We start from the raw sequence: 20,605 nt of genomic DNA, 5'->3' as shown, positions 1-20,605 counted from the left end.
TATTTTGTACCTCTTGAGATTAAGCATGTTTTCATGTTTATTACCTATATGTATTGCATCTTCCATGAATTGTCTATCTTTTGGCTATTTTTTCTACTTGCTTGTATCTCCCTTTCTTTTCGATTTGAAGGAGACGTATGTGTGTGTGTGTGTGTGCCGAATATAACTTCTTTATTTAAGTTGCTAATAGTTTGTCCAAGCCTGCCACTTGTCTTTCAATTTGTTTGTGTAGACTTTTTTAATCATTGAGAAGTTTTACATTTTGATGTGGTCAAATGTCTGATCTTTTTGCCTTATTAAAGATCTCCCCCTACTCCAACAGTATCAATATATTCTCCTATAATTTATTCAATACTTCTTTGTTTTTATGCTTAAGACGTTAATTCATCTAGAACTTATTTTTATAAATGGTGTCAGCCAAGAAAGTAATTTAACATTTTTTCAAATGGTAAGTCTCAATTTTAATTCACTGAATTGTTCTTCCTTTCCTCTAGTGAATCAGAAATGCACCTTTATCCTATACTAACTTGCTATATATACAAGAGTCCATTTCTGGACTATATTATGTTCTACTGTTATATTTATCTACATTAATTATATATTGTTTTAATCCCATATTTTAAAAATGTGTTTTGATGTCAGGTAGAATGGCTTGTTAATTCATTGTGTGGTAAAAGCTTTTTATTACTGGAAACTTGCTTTCTTTTACTTAGAACTCCACTACTGCAATTCTCCAACCAGAATACATGCAATATCTTTTGTCTGCTACTTCCCAGTCTGGCCATTTCTTATAATATCCAACACCCATTCCTGGAAAACAAACCAATAAAAACAAATGTCTAAACAACAACTTACGTGGAATGTTAATAACACCATTATTTATAAAAGCCAAAAACTAGGAAGAATTCAAACGTCCATCAACTGGTGAATGGATAACAAAATGTGGTACTTCTATATAATGGACTACCACATATACATTCATAAAAAGAAATGAATTACTGACACATAAAACAACATAGATGAAATTCAAAAAATTGAATTTTCTTCTAGGATATGAACACACAACAACCAAACACACTCACAAAAGATACAAAGTTAATAGTTAGATAAAATCTGCCTCCCCAGCACCCAACTTTCTACACCTGGAAGTTTAAAAAGCAAAATAATTTGGGAATTGAAATGAAAACGCTAAGGGAAAGAAGCCAGACACAAAACATTGCCTATTGTAGGATTCCATTTCTATACAATTTCTTAAGAAGGCAAAATTATAGAGACAAAAAGCAGATCAGTGGTTCCCCAAGGTTTGGGGTTTAATGAGACTTAACAGCAAATGAGCAAAAGGAAACTTTTTGGATTGATAAAAGTGTTCTAAAACTAGATTGTGGTGATGAATGCACAACTTTATATGTTTACTAAAATTCATTAAACTGTATACTTAAAATGGATGACATTTAAGGTATGTAAAATTCTACCTAAATAAAGATGTTTAAAAAAAAATACCCTGATCTATGAACAAAGCCACAAAAGAAATGTCAACTAATTCTAGAATGAGATATCATACAGGTGACAGTCACTGTTCATCATGCAATCAATCAATCAATAAACTACAGCCAAAAACTGGGAACAATCCAAAAATTTGTCTGCAGTAGAATGAATAAATAAATTATCATATTACCATATAATGTAATACTGTACACAATGAATATAAAACACAGTTACATGCAACTTCATGGAAAAATCTCACAACAATAATTTTGGGCAAAAGAAGTAAGATACTAAAAAATAAATTTAGTTGTATTCACATGAAGTTCAAAACCAGCAAAACTAAACTAGGGATGCATATACAAAATTTTAAAACATTAAGAAATGCAGAGAGATAATTATCATAAAAATAAATTCATAGTAACCTTTTAAGGAAGGAAGACATGAGTTATAATACAGAAGATCATGAGAGTTTCGTGGGGTATTGGATACTATTTGAATTGTTTTATTACTTACATCCACACACACGAGCACAATCACAGGAACCACAATCCTCATTCCCTTTGGGCATACTAGGGTATGAACACACCACAACTGCACACACTCACAAAAGATAAAAATAATTAACAGCTAGATGAAATCCGCCTGCCCAACACCCAAATTTATACATCTGGAAGTTTAAAAAACAAAATGCTTTAAATAATTTGGGAGTTGAAACGAGAACCAAATTTTAAACTAATTATAAATAATCAAAACAAATCTAAGGAAATAAAGCAATTGATAAAACTAAAAGAAAATAATAAATTAGAAAATAAAAGCTATTCAGTAAAACTAAATGAAAAAGATAAAACTTTGGCAAATATGATTTAAAATAAAAAGAAGAATAAAATTAATATAAATAATAAAATGAAACAGATGACTAAACTGAGATTTTTTATTATAAAGAGATATGCACAAAAAAAGACCCAAAAATATAAAAACTCACACAAAATAAGCAATTTTATAGGAAAATATAAATTATCCAATGGGCCAAAAGACAAGTAGAAACTCTACAAAGACTAATCAATAATCATAAAAAAAAACTCAATAAGAGTAAAAAAATTATATTCCACAAAGGCTAGAGGTCAAAAGAATTCCATGGAGGAACTCTATCAAACCATCATGGAACAGATAATTCACATCTCAAACACAATGTTATAGAAAACACAAACAAATGGGAAGCTGCTCAGTTTATTTTACAAGACTAATATGATCCTAATATCAAAACAAGAAAATGATAGCACATAAAACTTTGACCTAGTCATATATGAACTCAGATGTAAAAATTCCAATAAAAATTTAGAAAACTGAAAGCAGCAGAGAATTAAACAATATTATATCAATAGCTTTTATTTCATGAATTCTAGGGTGGTAAAGGTGAGAAAAACCACCATATAATTCACTCCATTGACAGGTTAGGGGAGAAAAACCGTAATCTCAACAGATCTAAAAAAATTGGTAAAATCCAATCCATTATGTGTAGACATAATTCACATACCATAAAATTCACAATTTAAAGTATATAATTCAGTGGTTTTTATTAGATTCACAAAGTTATGCAACCATCACTATTAATTCCAGAATGTTTTCATCACCCCAGAAAGAAACTCCATGTCCATTTTCAGTCACTCCCCAATTCTCTTCTCTCCACATCCTCTGGCAATCACTAATCTATTTTCTTTCTCTATGGATTTACCTATTCTGGGCATTTTAGATCTACAGAATCATCAAATATGGGCCCTTTGTGTCAGGCTTCTTTCACTTAACATAATATTTTTAGGTTCACCCATATGGTAGCATCTAACTTCATTCCTTCTTATGGTTGAATAATATTTCATTGTATTAATAGATTCCATTGTAGGATCAACAGGATTTTGCTTACCTACCTGTTGCCTGATGGACATCTGATTGTTCCCACTTTTTGGCTATTACAGATAATGTTGCTATGAACTTTATGTACAAGTTTTTATATAAACATGCTTTCAATTCTCTCGGGCATATACCTAGAAATAGAACTATTTAACTCATTTTTATGATCCAAATGATTAGCAAACTAGATACAAAGTATACAGTAAATATTATGTTTGGTGAAACATCAGATGCAATCCAATAAAAGTCAAGAACAAGATAAGGATGCCCTTATCTTGCAGAGGATATGTACACAAGTATCTCAGTATTAATACTGTATTAATACTATTCAACACTGTCCTAAATGTCATAGACAATGCAATAAGGGGAAAAAAATAACATATAAGTGACAAGAGAAAGAAGACACAAATTGTGATTATTTGTGCATGACACATTGAAAATCCAAGAGCATCAAATAAATTATTAGAGGTGATAAGAGAGTTCGGCAAGAGGGCCAGATAACAGTTAACACAGAAAAGTCAGTAACTTTCTGAAACACCATGTATCTGTTAGGGATTGTGTTTGTATGTAACAAAAAAAAAACCTCAGTAAACAATGCCTCAAAAAATTAGTGCTTTACTTTTTTCTTCACACAATGAAATTCAGCTCACAGGTGTCAAGGCTAAGGTCTCCAAAAATTTCTTGACCTTTCTTTTAAGGCTGTATTTCTAGCCATTACATCTGTGTTCTACGTAGGAGAAAGATAGAGATAGGAAAGAAAAAGGTAGTATGAGCAAAGTCTACTCTTTTTTAGAAAAGAGCTTTTCTGGAAGCTCCACCCAGCAACTTCTGCTTGCATTCCATTAGCCAAAACAGTGTCATATGGTTACCCTATGCTGAGAGTCTGAATATAATAATATATAGTTTGGCATACTACTGCCACAAACAAAAGTGAAGCTCTGATTATGCAAACTTGTCTGCCACATGCCAGTAGTAACCAAGTAGAAAGTGTAATAGAAAAAATAATCCTACTCAACATATCAACAAAAAACTATAAAATTTGTAGGAATAAACCTAACAAGGAACCTAAGATCATTATGGAAAAAACTTTTAAAAATGACAAAAAAATATTTTTTAAAAGGACTTGGAATAAACAGGAAAATCTATCATACTTATAAACTGAAAGACTCACTTTTATAAAGCTATCAACTCTTATCAAATTAATCTATTAAATCAATTTAATCAAAATCAAAATTCCAATAGAATTTTCCATATAACCTGAAAAACATGATTCTAAAACTCATATAGTAGAAGGTAAAAATTAACAGGACAACTTTGAATAATTAGGGAAAATTGGCCCTACTGGTCTTCACAACCTATGCTATCGGCATAGAAATACAGTACAAAATATGGAATCCAGAAACAGATTACATACACACAAACACACACACAGCTGGATTACAAATCTCACTATTTTTAAGCATTAGATTGAAAATACAGGATTACAAATCTCACTATTTTGTAAGCATTAGATTGAAAATACAGAAGAATATATGTATGACTCTGAGTTCGAGTTAGAGAAAGTTTTTCTTATACAATACACACAAAAAACCGAAAATATAAAAGAAAATTTTTTATAGCTCTGACTACCTAAAGGTGTAAAACCTCTAGAAGACTGAGATCCCACAGTAAAGATCATTATTAAATCAGGAGAAACTTTTTAGAACTTGTATAAAAAAAAATATTACAATATTAAACCTATGGAATTTTACATAGAAATTTAAAAATGAGTAATATCAAAATAATCCAGCAATAGAGGGAATGGTGAGAACATATATGAAACAAGACTGACCATGGACTGATAATTATCAGTGCTGGATGATGAATACACTAGATTCATTATGCTATCCCCTTCTACTTTTGTATATGTTTGAAATTTTTTCATATTATTATTTATGTACTAACATAGCAAATGATCCAAGAGTGTAGAATGAAAAAAGAAAGTTTGTAAATAAATAAACTATAATACTATCTATATTTTAAATATCTATATTATATATTATAAATTTTCTATGGGCCAATTTCCTTAGACCAGTTTTACTAATTTATATTTTCCTAGAAAATACATATGTAAATGTACAGAAAAGGTCTGCAATATTACAAACCAAACGGGTATCCATAGTTACCTTGGGAGAAAAGGGAGATACCAGCATTGTGAGTGTTCATCAAAGGGAAAATTTAGCCTAATCTCTAAGGCTTTAATTTTTATGTAATTACAATGTAAGAGGTTACACAACTGCAAATATTTATCAAACTCATAGGCCTGGAATTGTTCTGCATCCTATCTGTGGTGGTAGCTACATGAATCAATACATGTATAAAAACTCATAGAATCATACAACAAAGGAAATAAATTCTATTATAAAGTTTAAAAAATTTTTTAAAATACAAGCAAAAAACCTCATAAAACTGTCACTTAAAAAGAGTGAATTTGACTCTATGTAAATTATACTTCAATATATCTGACCTTAAAAAAAGGAAAGAGTTTAATTTAAAAAAATCATAATTTATTTAAAGAATAGGGTATAAATGACATTAGTGAGATATTAATTGTTAAAGCAGATTACAAGGCATACATGTACTATATACGCATCTATAATATGATCCCACTTACATGCCTCTCTATCTTATTTCTGCATTCGAGATTACAGAGACTTTTTTTACTTACCTGTATTTTTTTCTGTGATAAACACATATTATTTTCTACTAATAATGTTTTTCAATGTTAGATGAATGGGCACTGGCCCAATGGTGGAGACTCAATGTAGAATCTCTGCTGTCTAAGCCTGGACTTCAAGAGTGAGCATCTGTAGTGGCCCAAGGGAATGCAGTGGGGGGTTCCTGTGGCAACAAATAAGGAAACGTGCTTAAGGCCCTGACAGCCGTGTGTCCCGGGTATCTGATCATTTGGCTACCACAGGCATGCATGAAAGAGTTTGCCAAATTGAATACAGCTCTTAAGAACTTACTCCGAGGCCCCATCAGGCACTGTCAAAGATTCCCTTCCCAGCACACTAGAAAGCATTCTCTGCTGGCAGATCGGTCTCTGTCAAATTATTTATAGGAGATTGGTTTGCATACTCAAAATGATATGAATACTTCTAATTATATCCAAACATGACAAATGTCACTACAAACTATGCTGAGGGTTCATGTTGCCAAATGTCTTGCCCTAACAAAGAGGTGGTAGTTGCAGCATCAGCACATTAGTTCCTATATAAGCAGGACTGACCCTTGTGCCTTATCTCCACCAAGTACCCAGAGGTAAGTGATGAGGGCCTTGGAACTCGAAAAACCCCAGGTGGGGCAAAAGGGCTAACCTCGTAGCTATCTGTGAGCATTAAACTGCTCTCTCAATCTTAACTTTTGTCTTCATAGAACCAAGCTTTAGGGTAGGGAAACTTCAATTCTGTAACTATAATACTGGAATTTCGGAGCATCACTAATAAGAAGCTTGTTGTTTTACAGAGTGGAACACTTCTGAACCTGCATTTTCATCTGGGACTCCAGAGGTAAGACTTGGCTTTATTAATTTATTGATGACAGACGGGATATAGTCTAATGAAGCTGTGAACAATCCTTAATTATACACCATTTCCATGTTTTTGGAGTCATATCAGGAAAGATTGTTTCCAAATGAGTGTTTATAAATGCTAGAAAATAACTTTTTCAAAATGTCTTCTTCTCAGAGATTATCCTCATTTGAGTTTCAAGATTAAAAGACCGTTTAGGACAGAATTAGCTTTGACAGTGAGTTCTCAGCTGTGCTTAGAACTGTCCAGTGGCAACAGACTAGTCCATGCCAGTCTTCTTCTATGGCAAAGCATTGAACACTTAAGACATTTTATAGACGCTTTTAAAGACTCCAGAAAGATTCTTTCCTAAAAATATAAACACAAACACCATTATTAAAACCATTATATTTTAGCTACCTTTGATGATTCATTATTTGTTGTTAGAAAGACTTATTATTATTTACTTAAAAGGTCTCAAGTGTTACATCCACGGGGTGTAATACCATGACTAAATACCATGACTAATTTAAGAGGGATCCTGCCCTTCCCTAAGTAACTTACTAATTGAAAATAAATGAAAAACTCAACCAATCTAACATGTCCACATTGCAGAGGCCTATCTATTAATCAGAAGACAATGGCTTGCATGCATGTGATATACTCTTAAACTTTTTTCTCTGTTTTCTGGATGGAAAGAAAAGAACCCCATGGAATTTATGTGGGAAGAAGAGCCTTTGTGCTGAAGCCCTCATACCTCTATGGTTAGATCTGTTAACTGACAGCTGAAATCTCTCATGTCAAAAAAGATTTTGGAATCAAGGCAATGCTAAGTCTGTTGGGAACAAGCCAAATCACAAAAAATTCAGAGTACTAGAATGTATTATGTTCTTCTAACAATCCGCTGAGAGATATAACACCAAATATCAACATAAAGATGTTAAAAATAATTATTTGCTTTATGAGAGAAAATGGTCATCTTAAAAGGCAAAGGTTTTTTGATAGCTTTGAAAATATGAACCTTCATTTGAACAAGACTAACTTTCTTTTCTCACTATGTGATTGTCCTGGCGTATGGCACAGACAAACATTATGCAGAAAGAGGAGAGGGAATTAAATAATGACAGTTGCTATAAAACAATCCATCAATAGTTTTAGCTGTAGAGGTTTCATTCTGATTCAATTGTAGGTACCCTATCCCTGAGGATCAAGATATGTGATATGTGATCTGGAAAGAAAATCCACAGTCCTAAAAATGAAATCTCAAATTACAGTCTCACTCCAAACTTGTCCTTTAAACTATGTTAGAACACTGGGGAGTGCCAGTTTGGAGGAACAGTTACAGCACAGGCTATGTTCAACATTTCTGTCATTTCAAATCCTAACTCACATTAGTGACTTCTGCTTTTTATTTCTCTCTCTCCCGTTTCTCTCCTCCCTAGGCAGAATCCTTTGCGAAATAAATCACAGCCATGAGTGCGAGCTCGGACGCTGAGATGGCTGTTTTTGGCGAAGCTGCTCCCTATCTTCGAAAATCAGAAAAGGAGCGGATTGAGGCCCAAAACAAGCCGTTTGATGCTAAAACATCTGTCTTTGTGGCGGAGCCCAAGGAATCCTATGTGAAGAGCACTATACAAAGCAAAGAAGGAGGGAAAATAACTGTAAAGACTGAAGGTGGAGCAGTAAGTGAAAACAGGGAGAAAATACTCCTCATTTTATTTCTTGGTTCAAAAGTTGAAGCCTAACTTACTGGGAATCTCCAAGCCTGTTGCCAATGCAAACACCCTTCTAGTCAGTGTAGAGACATCAGATGTGGAAGGCAAAAGAAATTCACAGCAGTACCTTCATGTCTTCCCTTCTCAACTTCGCACAGGACCTCACCCCACTATGTATGGCCTTCACCATTTCCCTTCAATTCCCCACTTCCTAGTCTGAATCTCCAAACTTGAGAGAAATGAAAACAAGCTCCTCCTATCAGAAGTTAAATATTTACTTAGTTAAATAATGTATTAATATTCCCATTCCTTCCAAAAAATGAAGTTTCTTAATGAATGAAAGAAAAAAATAAAAATCCAGCCTATTAAAATAAGAATAAAAGGATATAAACTGATAAATCTGGGATAAGAGAATGTGGGAGGAAAAAATCTTTTAAAAAGATAGTGTCCTAGCTCATCATAGGAAACAGGTTTTCTTAACATTAAACTCTGAAATGAATATATTTCATGCCTTTTTTAAGAGGACATTAAATAATATAATGAGAAGTATGTGTGATTATAGTTTTGTACCAAAATATACAGGCAAACATAAACCCTACCTCCAACCATTAAAACAAATTGGTCTCAGCCAGGCGCAGTGGCTCATGCCTGTAATCCCAGCACTTTGGGAGGCTGAGGCAGGTGGATCACCTGAGATCAGGAGTTCGAGACCAGCCTGGCCAACATGGCGAAATCCCATCTCTACTAAAAATACAAAAATTAGCTGGGCATGGTGACGGGTGCTTGCAATCCCAGCTACTCAGGAGGCTGAGGCAGGAGAATCACTTGAAGCAGGAAGGCGGAGGTTGCAGTGAGCTGAGATCGCGCCACTGCACTCCAGCCTGGGCAACAAAAGCAAAACTCTATCTCAAACAAACAAAAATGAACTGGTTTCTTGCTTACTCACCAGACTCTAACTGTCAGGGAAGACCAAGTCTTCCCTATGAACCCTCCGAAATATGACAAAATCGAGGACATGGCCATGATGACTCATCTACACGAGCCTGGAGTGCTGTACAACCTCAAAGAGCGCTATGCAGCCTGGATGATCTACGTGAGTGTCTGTAAACACCTTTTTATTTCATGTATCTCTCTGAGTAAAAATGAGATCCAAATGATAAATGTTCTGATCTTCCCAGACCTACTCAGGCCTCTTCTGTGTCACCGTCAACCCCTACAAGTGGCTGCCGGTGTACAAGCCCGAGGTGGTGGCTGCCTACAGAGGCAAAAAGCGCCAGGAGGCCCCGCCCCACATCTTCTCCATCTCTGACAATGCCTATCAGTTCATGTTGACTGGTGAGTGAGTGAGGCGTCTATTTACAGAAATGTGTAAATAGAATCTTTGCGGAACAGACAGACCTCTTCTGAGCCTCATTATGTTATAATAATACATTCTAGCCACATGGGGCTTCACTGTTTTCAAAAAACTTTCACAGCTGTGACATCTCATGCTCTTCCCAGCAGCTACCTCCATTTTACAGACGAGAAAAGTGAGGCTCACTGAATTCACTGTCCTTCCCAAGCTAACACAGATAGTTAAGTGGAAGCCTAGCTGAAACAATTACTAGACCACTGTAAACATATTTATTGTTTTCCATATTTTGTTACTTTCCAATTTGGATAGAAAAAAAATGTTCAAATAGACTTTTTAAAAATACCCAGGCTCACAGCAATCAACGAAAAGAGTTATCAGCCACAGCTGGAAAACTTTGTGAATTCTTATGTTTATTGTTGAATGACACAGCTAATATTGCCAGCCTTTAAGGGTAAAACATGAGTAAAGAAAGCTATGATTTTCCTCCCAAAGATTTGAAGCAGTTTCCTATTACAATGAAAGGAAAAAATCTTTTCTGAGAAAAATGTTTAAATTGTATGAAAGTCTGTTACTCCTGCCTTATCAAGGCATAAACAACCAGCTTTGATACGCATTATAGGCCCAAATACAGCATTAAAAACTTTTATCTTCACACACCAAATGCACTGCCTTTGGAAATACTTTCTATTCCTGAGTTTCCTGTTGTTCCATGGAATTTTGGAAACTAAGGTGTTTTTTCTTTCTTTTTGGTTTGTATTTTTGCACTTGTTTGTAAATTGTCTTTTCAAGGGGCAGAATAAAGAGGAAGGGATAAAACAGGAATCTCCCATTACAAATTGGCCATCAATTCTACAAGGATTCTATGCCAGTAAACTGTTCTTTGATTGTCAACAAAGCTAACTACCTCCCAGAAATTATCCAAACGCTGGCTCATTTCAGAGGTTTTAATACTCAACAGCTGCATTTACACAGCTATGTACACTACCCCTGTCCTCCCACTCAGCAAGCTCCCCGCTCCCCAGGGTTTGCGGCTGCTCCAAATTCAAGGTTACTTATGGCTCCCAAACATGATTTTTGTAAAAAATGGTGCAGAGCTCTAGCCTTTGAGCTGGTGAATGTTATTTTAGCATTGCCAAGAGACCAGAACATTGTTTTCTTATCTGTGCTCCCACTAGATGTGATATAATCTTCCACGGTTTTGCTTATACTAGAAAACAAATCTATCTGAATAGGATGCAAAATCTGCATCGACTTCCCTGAAGAGAAGGCTAAAGTTTTCTAAAATCTATGTCTATATCTACATCTAAATAACATCCAGATTTGTATCTATTTTCCCTGAATAGATTTTTAGGTTTTAAATTCTCTAAAATCTATAATCTAACACTATAGAATTAGAGATTTAACAAATCAGCAAATTGATATAAATACAACATATCAGTCACATAATTAGTGACATTTGTTTTTATTATTTAGAAATGCATATAAGATTAAAAGGAAAATAAAAGCAGAGGAACACATATATTCACAATTCCAGACCCCTTCCTTATTTAGTATTGCCAGAAGTCAAATTAGTGACATCAAAAGCTGAGAAGAGGCCAGGAGGATGTATTTGACCTTAACTAGCTATGTACTTAATATTAGAAAAGTCACTTCCTCCTTTACAGGTCTCGGTTTCTTTATCCCTTAAATGTAAGAGTTGGCCTAAGCAATTTCTAAGATCTTTTATGACTTCAAAATTCTGTAATTCTAATTGAAGTATTTATAAATAAAATTATAAGATGTCTGGGATTTTCTTTAAAATAATTCAGTGAGCTTGGGATGGGGTATAGATAATATAAAATTGGCCAAATGTTAATAGCCATTGCATCTGTATGATGGGCACATGGAGACTCATTATATTATTGTCTCTACTTTTGTATATGTTTGAATTTTCCATAATAAATGTTTTAAAAATTAATCAAATATGTACCTTACACTCATTAGGATGTTTACTATCAAAAAAATCAGAAAATAACAAATTTTGACAAGAACTGCAGAAATTAGAACTCTTGTGCACTGTTAGCGATCATGTAAAATGATTCAGCCACTGTGGAAACAGTATGGTAGTTCCTCAACAAGTTAGAAATAGAATTGCAGTATGATCCAGCAATTCCACTTCTGAGTATATACCCAAAAGAACTGGAAACAGGGTCTGGAAGAGACATTTGTACAACTATGTTAATAGCAGCATTATTTACAATAGCAAAAACATGGAAGCAACCCAAGCATCCATCGACAGATGAATGGATAAGCAAAATGTGGTATATACATGCAAGAAGATACCCTGCCTTTAAAAGGAAGTAAATTCTGACATATGCTAAAATATGAACGAACCTTGAGGACATCATGCTGAGTGAAATAAGCCAGTCACAAAAAAGACAAATACTCTATGATTCCTACGTGAGGTACCTAGAGTAGTCAAATTCACAGAGGCAGAAAGTAGAATGGTGGGTGCTAGGGAACACGAGGAGTAGGAGATGGGGAGTTAAGAGTTTAAGGGATACAGAGTTTCAGTTTGACAAGATGAAAAGAGTTATGGAGATGAAGGGTGGTGATGATTTTACAACTTTATGAATGCACTTACTGCCAGTGATCTCTACACTTAAAAATGGTTAAGATGGTAAATTTTATGTTATGTGTATCTTACCACAAAAATTAAAAATACAAAAAGGAATAGATGATTCTTTGCTCTCATTTTCACAAATTTTACAGTGAGAAGCAATTGGCTATTTTGGAGGATAAGCACAAAACCAAAACCAAAGGTGACATCTTCAAAAAGTTAAAAAGAACAAGCTGTGTTTGATCTGAACTGATTCAATACTCTTCATATTAAATATGCATTTTTTTAACTGATGATTTTGAATTCTTTCACAGATCGAGAGAACCAGTCCATCCTGATCACGTATGTGATTTTTCTTCTTCTCTGATTTGCAAGGATTGTCTTAGATGTTGACAATGCAGGCCATAGTTCTTTGATCTCTTCTCTGATTTCTGTCTGACAGTGGAGAATCTGGTGCCGGAAAGACTGTGAACACCAAGCGTGTCATCCAATACTTTGCAACAATTGCAGTTACTGGAGAGAAGAAGAAGGATGAATCTGGCAAAATGCAGGTAGGTCTGGTAGCCAGAGTCAAAGCCTCTGTCAAGGCTCTCAGACATCTGGAGTCCCAGATGTGAGAACTGCTCCTTCCTTTGCAGGGGACTCTGGAAGATCAAATCATCAGTGCCAATCCCCTACTGGAGGCTTTTGGCAATGCCAAAACCGTGAGGAATGACAACTCCTCTCGCTTTGTGAGTCTCTTGGTCACAAAGGGGTCTACTCAACCCCTGACTTCCAGAGTAGCCACGTCCGAATTATTATTTCAGTTGCATCTCTCTTTGTGTTTCAGTTTTCTAATACTAAATATTCTTTTCAAGGGTAAATTCATTAGAATCCACTTTGGTACTACGGGGAAGCTGGCATCTGCTGATATAGAAACATGTGAGTAACAGGGCCATTGAAAATCAAAACAGAGAGACAAGTGATTTCATTTGCAGGGATATTTTGCCACCCTTGCTGTGCATGAAGCCTGTTAAAAGGGTAGTCTGCTGCCAGTACTGCCTGTAAGCTAATGCTAGGCTTACCCATAATCCACTGAGTGCTCCCTTTATCTCAATCTCAGACTTGATGGTTCTGTAACACATCCTAGAGAAATTCCTGCCTCAGAAGCAACTATGATTTTTTCCAGGACAAAAACTGGGCTACCTATGGGTTTCCAATACATCTCTGTGGTTTGCTCCTGATCTGAGTTTTGGTAGATGTTTCCAAGGTAGCCCCTCACCACAGAGTGAATCCTAGGTGATCCAAAGAAGGAGAGGATATTAGGGATCAACTAAAATACAGAGGTCATGGATCCTTCATGTGAAAAATATATTTGTTTTAGAGCAGGTATGCTTCAGTTGCTGCTCTTAGACAGTGAGAATCACTGTCCAGCTGCAATCGGTCATCAAGTTGAAATCTCATTGGAGCCAAATGTAATGCCCCAAATTTGACCAAAGACGTGAGGTTCATTTACTATCTCAGAAGCATTGATACTTTTTTCTAACTCGATGTCTATTTCCCTCTCCAGATCTTTTAGAAAAGTCCAGAGTTACTTTCCAGCTAAAGGCGGAAAGAAGCTACCATATTTTTTATCAGATCACTTCCAATAAGAAGCCAGATCTAATTGGTAAGAAAGGACTTAAAGTCATAGAGGGAAGTTAGTATTTTTATTAACAATGTCTAATGTAAAACATATGCCCTGAATTCTGTGACCCAGAAATGCTCCTGATCACCACCAACCCATACGACTATGCCTTCGTCAGTCAGGGGGAGATCACAGTGCCCAGCATTGATGACCAAGAAGAGTTGATGGCCACTGATGTAAGTCAAAAACACTAATTTAAAAAATCCATTACATATGGAAATGACAATAGCAAACTACTGTAGGTGTGGTTACCTTAGGATATGTATAAATTCTCTTATAAGTTAGTCTCTTCAGCCCTAACCTTTGTCCTCTCATTTTTCCTGTTAGAGTGCCATTGACATCCTGGGCTTCACTCCTGAAGAGAAAGTGTCCATCTATAAACTCACAGGGGCTGTGATGCATTATGGGAACATGAAATTCAAGCAAAAGCAGCGTGAGGAGCAAGCTGAGCCAGATGGCACAGAAGGTACCAAATGAAACTTTATCTGGGTTTAATGAGAGAATGTAGCAAAAAAAAAAAAAAAAAAAATCCTATTTTACACTCACATCTCCTTTGTGGCTGGACTTGTGACTTGTGAAGGGCATATACACATTTACACACACTGCATGCTTTCCTCACCCCCTCCCTTCCTTACATCTCCATGTCTCCATCATTTCCATCCAGCCCAAATAAGTCACAAACAAACCCCAATAGCCACTTATAAGCACGAACTATGAGATAGAATGAGGTATAATAGTGCTCCTGGTAGGCCTTGGCAATGAAGGTGGGTATATGAGATAACTGTAGACTGCTCTATTTCAGCACTAGATAGGAAGACCCTAGGAAATGACAGCAGAGAATATGCCCAAATACAGGACTGGGGAGAAAGATACCCCTAGAGTCATCTGTAAGCATGTGTGTATTGTCTGTATATAAATCCATAGACAATATAGACAGCAAGTAAGATTTAAAAAAAGGAATTGAGAAAAAAGATCATATAGTCTACATATGGAAAGAACATGCAATATACAGGATCTACCCCACAAAGATAGTTATCGCTCTTTAAAGCCTTTCCTGACCACCTCGAATTGACATTCTTTCTTCCTCCTCTAAATGTTTCAGCAGTTACTGGTGTACCTGACATGTGGCATTTATTTACATTATAGTCACCGACAGAATTTTAGAAAGGGACTCTGTAGGGATCACCCAGTAAAATTTAATCTCCACATTTTTACACAAAGAAATTAATCCAGCAAAATTTAATAGGAAGGTGAAAAACTAAGATAAGAATCATAATATTCTGACTTTTACCCTCTCTAACAGTGAATATTTATCTTATCCTTCCAACTACACCTAATGTGTCTTAAAAACAGGGACTATGGCTTTTACTTATAAAAAACTGCAAGACGGCAATAAATACTACATATGTTTACGGTTGATAAAAAATTTCTTAAAAACTACTTGTAATAAATCACTAAAGGTCAGTATAACCAATCAAACATTTACTGGCAACCACATGCTCTAAGGTTAGAGAACCTCATTTGGCCTTTTATAGAATTATTTAAGCTTTTTATTTAAATAATAAATTGAATTGGAGAAAAATGGAAAGATTAGGTAAAAGAGAATATCCTTCATGAAACAACATGTCCTGAACTGTGTCTCTGCAGTCGCTGACAAGGCGGCCTATCTCCAGAGTCTGAACTCTGCAGACCTACTCAAAGCCCTCTGCTACCCTAGGGTCAAGGTTGGCAATGAGTATGTCACCAAAGGCCAGACTGTGCAGCAGGTAAGTGCATGACCTCAATGAATCACACACATCTCAAGCCTTCATGGCATGTCTTTAACAACACCAACGAACATTACTCTATCTGTGAAGGTGTACAATGCGGTGGGTGCCCTGGCCAAAGCCGTCTACGAGAAGATGTTCCTGTGGATGGTCACCCGCATCAACCAGCAGCTGGACACCAAGCAGCCCAGGCAGTACTTCATCGGGGTCTTGGACATTGCTGGCTTTGAAATCTTTGATGTGAGTTATCTTAACAAGAATTAAGAAGGAGGCAATTGTGGGCTTTGATATATTAGGTATTATCATTATTCATCCACATTTATAGTGTCCATATTACTTGCTCCAACACTGCACCTAGAACAAAGGTTATCTCCAAAACAGGAGGTAACATAATGTACTACTAATAATAGCTAACACTCACTGGGCCAGCAGTGTACACTAGGGACTTCAAAACGTTACCTTATTTAATCCTCAAAACAACCCAAGGAGTAGCTAATATTCCCCCAACTTATATAGAAGAAACTGAGATGCAGGGAAATCAAAACACTAGCTAAAGATCCCACAGGTGCATAAGACAAATCCAGGACAGCAACCCAGATCTACAGCATTTGATCCATACACAAGGCTTCTTCACAGAGGAGAAAAGGCCCAAAGGTAGAAGCCTAGAGACAGATGATAGTCTGTCTCTCCTCTTCCAGTTTCATCTTACATAAACTATTTGACCTCCAGGGCATCAGGTCACCATCTATAAAATAAAGGAGTAAATTATTACAAAGACTTTTTTGGATCTTCAACTGCTATACTATATCAGGTCCCTCCTTTCACATACCTGACAAGGGGGATTTGCTAAATGTCTGATATAAATAGAAGAGAAATTACCCTAATGATTTCACTTTATACACCAAGACCTTTATATTAAAGGTCTTAAGATCAGCTTTCCTTAATAATGTAACAGCCAAAGGTGAAAATGTGAACTTTTTTTTGAACTGGAGAGTGGGAGTGGTGAAAGAAGTGAGGCTTTCCAATCAACTCCTTTTTCTTTTACCTTTGAATCGAAACCACAACACAGGACCATGGTTGAACTTTTAAAGTATATTCTTGCCCATGCAATCTTAGAGGAGAAAAGGTAAATTCTACCAGAACTTTTGTTCTAACATTGATATCTGGGACCCTCAACAATGCCTGGAATTCATGAGAAAGGCTCATGTGAATAATGATTTTTTTTTTTTGAGACAGGATCTCACCCAGCTGCCCAGGCTGGAGTGCAGTGGCACAATCTCGGCTCACTGCAACCTCCACCTCCAGGGTTCAAGCAATTTTCCTGCCTCAGCCTCCCGAGTAGCTGGGACTACAGGTGCACGCCACCACACCCAGCTAATTTTTTGTATTTTCAGTAGAGACAGGGTTTCACCATGTTGGCCAGGATGGTCTCAATCTCTTGACCTCATGATCCACCCACCCCGGCCTCCCAACGTGCTGGGATTACAGGTGTGAGCCACCACACGCAGCCAATGATCATTTTTTGAAGGGACAACAGTTAGTTTTAATTGTATCTCATTACTACATTCCACATTTTTTCAATAAAAGAATTTTTTCAGTAATGAATTTTACTACTATAAAAACTCATTTGATGTTGGAAATCTCTACTATTTTGTGTAGTTTAACAGCCTGGAGCAGCTGTGCATCAACTTCACCAACGAGAAACTACAACAGTTTTTCAATCACCACATGTTCGTGCTGGAGCAGGAGGAGTACAAGAAGGAAGGCATCGAGTGGACGTTCATTGACTTTGGGATGGACCTGGCTGCCTGCATTGAGCTCATTGAGAAGGTCGGTTTGGTTTCCAAAGAAGGGCAGACTGTGAGGGTCACTTTCCAGAAATCTTAAGCAATTCCAGAAAGTATTACTGTAATCTCAAATGGTTTGTGATCTGAACAAATTGGAAAATTACTATTTAGAAATTACTTCCTCTTTTCAACTTTTACATAAGAAAGATCTGACAGTGTTTACTTTTATTCTGTTCTAACCATTCTTATTCTGATACTGGATCAAATCCAACTTTCACACAGCACTGAAAACTATTTGAGATGTTCTGCTTTACTACAACTACTATCCTCATTAGTTCTTGATCTATCTCCATTATGATCCATGATGTCAACAATAAAAATATTTTTCTATATAAAAATTAATGCACACATGACAGTTAGTGCTTTCATGAAAGCTAATCTGTTCAAAGTCAAGAAGTCAAACTGCATATGCTACTTCATAATCTATTTTATTTATTTATTTATTTATTGAGACAGGGCCTCACTCTGTCGCCCAGGCTGAAGTGCAGTGGTGCAATCACAGCTCACTGAAGCCTCAACCCTGAGGCTCAAGCAATCCTCTCACCTCAGCCTCCCGAGTAGCTGGGACCACAGGCACGTGCCACTATGCTTGGCTAATTTTTGTATTCTTTGTAGAGACGGTGTTTTGCCATGTTGCCTAAGCTGGTCTTGAACTCCTGAGTTCAAGTGATCCCCTGTCTTGGCCTCCCAAAGTGTTGGGATTACAGGCGTGAGCCACTGTGGTCGGCCTATAATCTATTTTAAAGAAATTAAATACCCAAAATATCTTAAATAAAATTTGGTTGTTTATACTGTTTACTGCATAGCGTCAACATCATAAGTCAGTAAGCTCTTTTCATAGTGAAGAAAAACTCTGACAATAGATTTATTCACTGAATAGGAAAAAGGTGTGATAATACATAACATTTTAACATGTGGTGTTGAGGAAGTTTGTATCCAGCTATTCTTTTAATTGAAAGTAATGCTACAGATTGAATGTGAGAAGAATAGTGGAAAAGTCATTCTAGTGATAACAAGGGACTTCTTCAAGCTGTGACCCTGGTTTATTTCATATATATATTTAATTGGGGTGTTCATAATTCAATCAAATGACAGCCACCATGTCTATCTTTTCAGAGAAGTTAGGTTGACACCAATGTTACTTTTCTGAATTCAGCCACTAGGCATCTTCTCCATCCTGGAAGAGGAGTGCATGTTCCCTAAGGCAACGGACACCTCCTTCAAGAACAAGCTGTATGACCAGCACCTGGGCAAGTCTGCCAACTTCCAGAAGCCCAAGGTGGTCAAAGGCAAGGCCGAGGCCCACTTCTCTCTGATTCACTATGCTGGCACTGTGGACTACAACATTACTGGCTGGCTGGACAAAAATAAAGACCCCCTGAATGACACTGTGGTTGGGCTGTACCAGAAGTCTGCAATGAAGACGCTAGCCAGTCTGTTTTCCACATACGCTAGTGCTGAAGCAGGTACTTTCTGTGTCCTTAATCTAAACTAAATCCATTCTCACATAATGTTATAATACATGTTCATATAAGCCTCTGGTATTCTATTCTTATTGATGGGTTTTCTTTTTACCTCAGACAGCAGCGCGAAGAAAGGTGCTAAGAAAAAGGGCTCTTCTTTCCAGACTGTGTCTGCCCTTTTCAGGGTAAAGTACAAATTTAATCTGAAATATCTACTCAGTTTCTATGAATTATCATAATTAAGGATTTAGAAAAAATTATGAGGCAATAAAATGTTAATAGGAATCACTTCAAATATCAGCTCTCGTCAGAGTATAGCCAAAGAAATACTACTCCTGTAGGAAAGGATGCTTTACCCATTATTCCTTATTATGATTATCTAATGTATTCAGGATTGCCAAAATGTCCTTAGAAATTTTCTCATTATATAATGAGGCTGATTTCTAAAGAAGTATAGCTAAACTTCAAAGCTGTCCCCGTGGAAGGCCATATTCTTATTCCACTTTGAATGTTGCCCTTTGAAAATGTTCCTGAGTTCCTCTTTGAGAATGAGCCTCAGATACACTCTTTATGACATCTTTCACCAAAACATATCTTTGTCCTCTGAGGTGAATTTAATTTTTCATTACGGCTGAAAATCATCTAAAGCCAAGCCCAGTGACTTAAATGGATCATTAATATACGAAATATCTCTTGAGATTAAAGAATAATAATTTCACTACAAAGTAATGTCATTTTCCTATGTAGCTTAAAAACTGGTTCTTATATATGGACTAATAATGGCTTTTTAATCAAAATGTGTATGGCTAAGTCTCATTCCTTATAAAACTAAAATACAGACATGACATACAACCTATGATCTAAACAAGAAAACTACTCTTGTTCTTTTTCTTTCTCACAACCAATTTGCATTATCTTACCAAATAGACTTTTGTTTTATCAACTTGTTTTCATACATGTTTTCAAAATTAGGAACTCACATTACTTATTTTCTTCATTTCCTAATGGTTAACTGAGATGTGGAAAAAAAAATCTGCCTTCTTGGCCGGGCACGGTGGCTCACACCTATACTCCCAGCACTTTGGGAGGCCGAGGCGGGCAGATCACGAGGTCAGGAATTCAACACCAGCCTGGCCAATATGGTGAAACCCCATCTTTACTAAAAATATAAAAATTAGCCGGGCGTAGTGGTGCGCGCTGTAGTCCCAGCTACTCGGGAGGCTGAGGCAGAAGAATCACTTGCACCCAGGAGGC

General features: G+C 36.2%; 1 protein-coding gene and 1 long non-coding RNA gene across 5 annotated transcripts in view; one reads left to right on the top strand and one right to left on the bottom strand.

Annotated features, from left to right (window-relative positions):
- The first annotated feature begins 6,672 nt into the window (after positions 1–6,672).
- Positions 6,673–20,605, top strand: part of MYH8 (myosin heavy chain 8) — a 31,621-nt gene continuing 17,688 nt past the window's right edge. The window contains exons 1-17 of one of the 4 annotated variants that reach the window (XM_024235577.3): positions 6,673–6,693; positions 6,898–6,941; positions 8,384–8,623; positions 9,606–9,749; positions 9,835–9,991; positions 12,924–12,951; positions 13,052–13,160; positions 13,248–13,340; positions 13,467–13,530; positions 14,159–14,257; positions 14,348–14,451; positions 14,603–14,741; positions 15,923–16,041; positions 16,132–16,281; positions 17,701–17,871; positions 19,045–19,354; positions 19,469–19,536. In XM_024235577.3, coding sequence (XP_024091345.3) covers positions 8,414–8,623; positions 9,606–9,749; positions 9,835–9,991; positions 12,924–12,951; positions 13,052–13,160; positions 13,248–13,340; positions 13,467–13,530; positions 14,159–14,257; positions 14,348–14,451; positions 14,603–14,741; positions 15,923–16,041; positions 16,132–16,281; positions 17,701–17,871; positions 19,045–19,354; positions 19,469–19,536 — 1,965 coding nt within the window. In that variant the 5' untranslated portion in view covers positions 6,673–6,693; positions 6,898–6,941; positions 8,384–8,413. Of the gene's footprint in view, positions 6,694–6,897; positions 6,942–8,383; positions 8,624–9,605; positions 9,750–9,834; positions 9,992–12,923; positions 12,952–13,051; positions 13,161–13,247; positions 13,341–13,466; positions 13,531–14,158; positions 14,258–14,347; positions 14,452–14,602; positions 14,742–15,922; positions 16,042–16,131; positions 16,282–17,700; positions 17,872–19,044; positions 19,366–19,460; positions 19,537–20,605 lie in introns of those variants that run through there. The other 3 variants (XM_024235579.3, XM_024235578.3, XM_024235580.3) reach the window with 3 other exon arrangements.
- Positions 6,921–20,605, bottom strand: part of LOC129051010 (uncharacterized) — a 38,530-nt gene continuing 24,845 nt past the window's right edge. The window contains exon 3 of the long non-coding RNA XR_008514963.2: positions 6,921–7,310. This is a non-coding gene — a long non-coding RNA (uncharacterized LOC129051010). The remainder of the gene's footprint in view (positions 7,311–20,605) is intronic.

Source organism: Pongo abelii, chromosome 19 (assembly GCF_028885655.2).
Source record: "Pongo abelii isolate AG06213 chromosome 19, NHGRI_mPonAbe1-v2.0_pri, whole genome shotgun sequence".
NCBI lineage: Eukaryota > Metazoa > Chordata > Mammalia > Primates > Hominidae > Pongo > Pongo abelii.
Note: the sequence above shows the minus strand (reverse complement) of the source record. Positions and strands in the feature narration are given on the sequence as shown.